Source organism: Mustela nivalis (genome assembly GCF_964662115.1).
Source record: "Mustela nivalis genome assembly, chromosome: 11".
NCBI lineage: Eukaryota > Metazoa > Chordata > Mammalia > Carnivora > Mustelidae > Mustela > Mustela nivalis.
Genome location: NC_139030.1, coordinates 43,730,161 through 43,737,263, shown reverse-complemented (window position 1 = coordinate 43,737,263; position 7,103 = coordinate 43,730,161). Strand labels below are relative to the sequence as shown.

Genomic DNA, 7,103 nt, shown 5'->3' with positions numbered 1-7,103 from the left:
CGCCCGTCTCAGTCGCAGACAGGGCCTAGGATGGGCGGTCGCGCAATCAACTCGTGGGGGTTGGCTGCGGCGCAAACGCCTGGGTCCGGGGGAGGGCAGGAAGGGGCGGTGGGCTGCACTAGGGGCTGGGAAGAGGTAGGGGCCCGGGTGGGTGGGTCCAGAGGGGCCCCGGCCAGGAGCCAGGCTCTCCCGCGCCCCCACCCCCACGTGGCCCCGCGCAGCCAATGGCGCGGCCCCGAGCGGGAGCCCTCGGGGAGGGAGGAGGCCCCCCGACCGGCCCAGGCCCCCTCCCAACCTGAACTTCGTTTTTATAAACGTCCCGCGATGAGCTAACCTGTTGGAGGGCGGGCGGGCGGGAGGCGGGAGGCTCGCAGAGGGAGAGAGGGCGAGAGGAAGAGGGCGGGAGCGAGAGAACGAGAGAGAAAGGAGAGGAGGGAGGAAGCGCGCCGCGCCATGGTGTCCTGCGCGGGGCCGGGGCCGGGGCCAGGGCCGGGCCAGGCCGGGCCATGAGCCGCGCCGGGAGCTGGGACATGGACGGGCTGCGGGCGGACAGTGGGGCCGCCGGAGCGGCCCCAGCCTCCTCCTCCTCCTCGTCTGTGGCGGCGGCGGCGGCGCCGGGCCAGTGTCGCGGCTTCCTCTCGGCGCCAGTATTCGCCGGGACACACTCCGGGCGCGCAGCGGCTGCGGCCGCGGCGGCGGCGGCGGCGGCGGCGGCGGCCTCGGGCTTCGCATACCCCGGGACCTCTGAGCGTGCGGGCTCCGCGTCGTCGTCGTCATCTTCGGCTGTGGTCGCAGCGCGTCCGGAGGCTCCCTCGGCCAAAGAGTGTCCGGCGCCCGGCGCGGCAGCTACAGCGCCGCCGGGCGCCCCAGCTCTGGGCTACGGCTACCACTTCGGCAACGGCTACTACAGCTGCCGCATGTCACACGGCGTGGGCTTGCAGCAAAACGCTCTCAAGTCGTCGCCGCACGCCTCGCTGGGAGGCTTCCCGGTGGAGAAGTACATGGACGTGTCGGGCCTGGCAAGCAGCAGCGTACCAGCCAACGAGGTGCCTGCCAGAGCCAAAGAGGTGTCCTTCTACCAGGGCTACACGAGCCCCTATCAGCATGTGCCTGGCTACATCGACATGGTGTCTACCTTCGGTTCCGGGGAGCCTCGGCATGAGGCGTACATCTCCATGGAGGGCTACCAGTCCTGGACGCTGGCCAACGGGTGGAACAGCCAGGTGTACTGCGCCAAGGATCAGCCACAGGGCTCCCACTTTTGGAAATCATCCTTTCCAGGTAGGAGTGATGGGATGGGGCGGGGTGTGTGTGGGGAGGGGTGGACGGGGAAGCCATAAGGGAAGGAGTGGGGGGAGGGAAGAGAGAGAGAAGGGAAAGAAAGCACCAGGCATGTAGGTCCCTTCTTGGAAGCTGCACTTGTGCCCCTTGCCCAGCCAAGGTTAACCTGATGAAACAGTTCCTGTGGTTTGCCTGAAATTTGTAAATTTCTCCTTTGATTTAAACGGTCCCCCTCACAACCCTTTTCTTTCTCATGTGCCAGCATAGGCAAAGACCCACAGTTGAGGGTATTTGCGTTCCCTTTGCTCAGGCCTTGGCTCCTCCTCCCCGAAGAAGTGTCAAACAGTTGAGTCCCACTTTTGAAGGATATGACTCTCCCAGGGTCACCACTAAAGCTTCTAAGAGCTCACAAACTCCAAACACAGGAACACAAGAAATCAAAGCTTGAACAAAAACCCTGGATTTTTTTTTTTTTTAGGTCTGTGTATGTTTGTATGTGTGCAACGGACATTTGCAGAAACTGTCCTTATAACTGTCCCCAATAACAATGCCATAAAATTGAAGGCTTGTTAAGATGATGGTTTGAGAAACCATGATGGTCCATCAAATGGCCTTCACTTTGAAGTGTAAATATCTTTCTTTAATAATGTGTAAATAACATGTCTGTGTAAATAATAATAAAATGCAAACAGCCTGGTTTTCTTTATTTCCCAGACCCCTTCCAAACATACACACACACACAGCCCCCAGGGGTGCTCCAGAATCCCTGGTCTAATTTTTTTCATGCTGTTTTTTACACCAGGGGATGTGGCTCTAAATCAGCCAGACATGTGTGTCTACCGTCGGGGGAGGAAGAAGAGGGTGCCCTACACCAAACTGCAGCTCAAAGAACTGGAGAACGAGTATGCCATTAACAAGTTCATTAACAAGGACAAGCGGCGGCGGATCTCGGCTGCCACGAACCTATCCGAGAGACAAGTGACCATTTGGTTTCAGAACAGAAGAGTGAAAGACAAGAAGATCGTCTCCAAGCTCAAAGACACTGTCTCCTGATATAGACCAGATTGGCCAAAGAGAGTTTAAATGCTTTCAGTTGTCTCCAAAAGACCTTCGGAAAGACTTGAATATGTATTTAATTTCTCCCCATCTCCCTGCCAATGATGGCAAATTTTGTGAATTGTTTTTCTCTCTTTCCTTTATTTGGCTCTAAAACCTTTTGCTGCCCAACCTGACTTTGTAGTTCTGTTTCTTACTTGTTTATTATTGATTTTGTTCTTGTCTAGGTTTTCTTAAATGATGTTTTTAATGTTCTGTTTCTCCCTCCAGGCCAGTATAAAGGACTTGAAGTATTTTTAAATAATCCCCCCCAAAGAATTTCAGAAGTGCCATTATGATTTTAAGGTTTTATTTTCTTAAATCACTTCATATGCCTATTTCCAGCACTGATTATCTTCATAATCTATTAGGGTAGAACAATTTGCAGTCATTTATATCCTGTGATTGGGCAATTTAATCATTAGTTCTCAGTAGTCACCCTGAGGCAAGTGGAAACAGCTCTGGGCAGACAGTGCTCTTGGGTCACCGGGAAAGTCTAAAAGCAGGCAGCTGGAGGTACTGTGATGGCTTTAAAAGCAGCTACCTTAGTAAATAGAGTTTGTATCGATATTGGAATGAAGACAATCTTTCCTACTTCGGATCTTTCATTTGCTGTTGTAGTTCTATGTGTTTAGTATGCCCTGTCGATTTGTGCTCTTATAATCTTTAATTTGAAAATAATGTGTCCTCATGGATGCCTTCATTTCCCCAGCTCTAGATGCAGATATTTAAATGGCCGCAAGTGTGACAGTGATCCGTGGATGATATAAATGCACACCTCCTCTTTGACCTTGGGTCTGTGGGACTAGAATTGAGGTGATCTGCTCAATCCCCTGAAAGAGACTGAATCAATGTGGCCAGGGGTGGGAACTTTTACCCAGAACCCAATGAAGAACTCGACTGTCTGAACAAATGTATTGAGCCTCTCATGGAGTTTTAAAACATCTAACAAATACGAAAAATGTGGAGCTCTATAGTTCAATATTTTTGAAAAAAACTTTCTGAAAGTGATGATAAATAACGACTTTTAAAGTGCTGCATATTTATACAACTGAGAGATTATTTTTGTAGATGTGATGTCTGTGAGCTATGTGTGCAGTGCTGCAGGCATTTAAAAATCGTTTTTTAATTCCTAGGGAGATGCAAATAAACAGAACTCTCTTGTTTCTTCTGTGTCTTTATATATTTGTTTTCTTTTTCCAAGCTTGTGTTACCTCTTGTGCTCTTATTTATTATAAAATCTAGTTGTCTTGAACATTACGATGTTCTCTATAGATGAAGGACGCTCAACCCCAGTTCTGCTCTCTGAAACCTCCATTCCATTTCTGCCACCCCTCTCTGCCCTTTTCCCTATGCCTTTAACATAAGTAGTGATGTCTTTAAATGAGAATATAATTTGTGGTGTCTGAAATGGTATTTTTTGCCAGACAAAAAAAAATCTCCAATAAAAATTTTCCTTCTCTTTCAATATTACCACCTTATTCAAATAGTTTTTTTTTTTTTAATCAATACGTATGTTTGTGTCTGGATATAAGTAATTGTACTCGCTTGAAGGTGTTCTTCCTAGAAAGGCTTTTGTAAATATCTACTCTTGGAAGGTCTTGAAATTAGACATATCCATATTTGGCAATTGAAAAAGAAACATTTCAAGCTGATCCTTTATCGCCTTCTCTGAGCAGGCTCCAAACAGCATTTGAGGACTGAAACCATAATTATACACCCTAAACCTCTAGTCGCAATTTTTAGGCACTATGAACTTTCTTTTTGAGGCCTTTTTGCCACTCCGGGAAATGGCGGCCGAGGAACTGGGTGCCTCATTTTTGTTAGCGACGGGACACAAATCGATTTAGTGGTTGTTAACTTTTTGGAATGTAAGTTAAATGCAGATGTTTAAAACTTCACACAATATGTAAACCCTTCTAGCGGGAGGGTTCCCTTACGGATCTGCCAGAGAAGGCGCAGAGCCCCAAGGTCCAAAGCTACTTTCGTTTTCTCTGGCCAGGCTTGATTTCTTTCATATCTTGGACTGATGGTTGGCTGAGGGCCGCCAACTTCATCTGAACTGACCGGGAGAGACAGGGGGAGAGAGAGAGAGGGAGAGAGAGAAAACGGACTATGACTCAAAGGGGAGAAGAAAATAACCCCTGAAAATGGGGACACATGGACCCCGACCCTCCACTTTCAGGAAGAGTTTCTAACATTTTCTCTGTTTTCCTCGCAAGATGTGCTTTCATATGAAACTGGCCTGTTTTCCCTCCTTTTTCGGTAAATTCCAGACTCCAGGGCCGAACTCCATTCCTAGGTTTCGAAGGTTTCCTGTCGGATGGGGGGATCGCCTCGAGGTGTTCCTTTCATCTGCAGAGTGCCGGTCCGTTTCCCTCCGCCCCAGAGAAATGGGAGGTTTGCTGAAGATTAAAACTGCTCAAATGCTCTCCGGTGGAATTTGAATTGATGGCTAAATCAATAACAGATGAAGACTTTGCTATTTATATGCATTCCTTTTATATTCCGAATTGAGGTGGGAGGAGAGGGGCCGGTAGGTGGCCGGAGCGCTGGAAGGGAGGCCCGCGAGGAGCCAGGGCGAAGGGAGCTTCGGAGAGAGGCCTCTCCTTCGGGTGGAAACTGAGAGGCCGCAGGGAGAGCGCCTGCGAAACCCGGCAGGTTTCGAGCGCCACTGGTGGAGACTCGAGGCCCGCGCGTCTCCGCGTGAGTCAAGAGCCGAAGGACGCTCTGCAGCCGGGACGCACCGCCAGACAAAGAGGCGGCCGCGACGCTTCTCCGTGTCTGGCAGCCTGCTGGGTGCCTCTGACTCCGCTGTCCCGCCCAGCCTTGCTGCCACGATCTCCGGCTTTCTGAAACACTTGGCGGAGCCTGGCAGCGGGCCGTGACCGCACGGGCTGGCGACCCCAGGCCGGCTGTGCCGCCCTTCGCTGTTGATCTTGACCGTGCGGCGGCCGGTCGACAGGCGTGGAGCTCGCTCGCCATCTCCTGGGCGGTCGGCGGCATTGGCAGAGCTCTCCGATTAGCTCCCCGGCCAAATCCTCTCCCATTCCCTAGCTCACCCGCCAAGCCTCCTGCCCTCCGCCCCCACCTCCGCCAACCCCCCGCCACCCCGCCCGCCCCGCCCTCTCGGTGCAGTCTCCAGCTTCCAGATCCCAGCGTACAACTTTGCTTGCTGGACCTCGGAAATTATAAATCCAAGAGATAAGGTAGGGCGGCTGCGCCACCATTCTGAGCCAAGGAGAAATGGAGGGAGTCTAGTTATTCTAGTTTTTCTGTTTCTCACTTAGTCCCTTTATATCTTTAGACCCTAGGGGTAAAGCGCAGCTGTGCGGATGCCTAACGGTCCGGAGAAGACACCCCTGAACCTGGAAATACCGGAGCATCACTGTATGCTGAGACAGGAGATGAGACTGCAGGGATCCCTGGAGCTGGAGTTTCGGGTCTGGGGAGGCTGTAGCTCCTGGAAAACAGGGAGAGTCTCCCAAAATGAGAGCTTGGATCCCCTAAATCCTTAGGAACTGAGGTTAAAGCTTATGCCTACACCACCCACCCACCCCACCCCACACCCCTCAAAAGGACAGGGAGCGCAGTTGTCTCTCAGTCTGAACTCCTAAAGAAACTCTGACAGAACCCTGAAGAGTCCCGGACATCCCCATGCCCACCCCCTGCCCCCGCCCTAGAGCGGGAGGAAGAGACCGACTGCGTTCCCCAGAGCCGCCCAATCGGTCGCCATGACTCACACAATAAAGACGCAGAGCGGTGGTCAGCCTTGCCCTCCGGCGGCGCCTGTGTGGTCTCCCTGCCGGAGCGGGCGGTCTAACCAATTCCAGCTTGGCTCCAGGACCGGCGAGGCGGGCTGCAGGTTGGGGCGGGCTCCAGTCACGCGGTCGCTGGGGATCTTGGGACCCAGGCAGGAGAGAAGGACCCATAGCCCTCTGGCCAAACTAAATTGGAGGACCTGCGGAGGGGGGCGGCGGCACTGCTCCCTGCTAGGGAAAGCGCCCGGCCTCATCCCTGTTCACCAGAACTCCGAACCTGCCAGCCGCCTTGGAGGCACTGAGCGGAGGAATGCTGCCAGCCTGCTGCCTCGGTGGGCCCCGCTGTTCCCAGCCGAATGACTCTGGCTCTTCTGTCTTTCCACATCAGGTCAGGGGAGCTCATCTTGATCTGCCTGCTGCAGAGTTGAACAGCCTGGAGTTCTGGTTGGCAGGATGTAGTCACCAAGGTGACTCCAGGCAATAAAAGGAATGCAGCCTTTGGCCACAATTGTCCAATGCAGCTGCCCCTTCCCTGGCCAGCATTCTCCATGGACTTGGATGGCCTCAACTTTCCTGGGAGCAGAGGGCTTGACCATGGAGAAGCACACCGGAACTGGTGTGAAACCACCTTCCTGGGAGCCAAACTTGGGCAGAGTTTGTGCTTCATTTCTCCTCCATCAGCAAATTTCTTGGACTGTGCTGGGCTCAGGCAGTGTGTGGGTCTTCGCTGCTAGACCACTAGGGCAGAATCCTCTCCAGAGGAACAGGGCAGGGAGGAATCTTTTGAGAAGCACTGCTCAGGCCTAGGGACAGAGCTGGTAGCCCCACCACACTGTGGGCTCTCCGTGCAAGCCTAGAGGTAGGTGCACAGTACTGGAAAAGGCCTTAGCTGCAACTTAAAGCTGGTGGAAACAAGCCCGGCCCAGGCAGCCAGTGGAAAAAGGGAGTTCAAAGCTAATCAAGACC

The 7,103-nt window shown here is 52.8% G+C and overlaps 1 protein-coding gene across 1 annotated transcript; it reads left to right on the top strand.

Annotated features, from left to right (window-relative positions):
- Positions 1-506: 506 nt before the first annotated feature.
- On the top strand, positions 507-3,106 carry HOXD13 (homeobox D13; the record flags this gene model as incomplete). The annotated part of the gene is made up of 2 exons (XM_082689261.1): positions 507-1,281; positions 2,084-3,106. 2 exons carry the CDS (start codon positions 507-509, stop codon positions 2,332-2,334), a joined length of 1,026 nt encoding a protein of 341 aa, XP_082545387.1. The 3' UTR covers positions 2,335-3,106.
- Between the last annotated feature and the right edge of the window lie 3,997 nt (positions 3,107-7,103).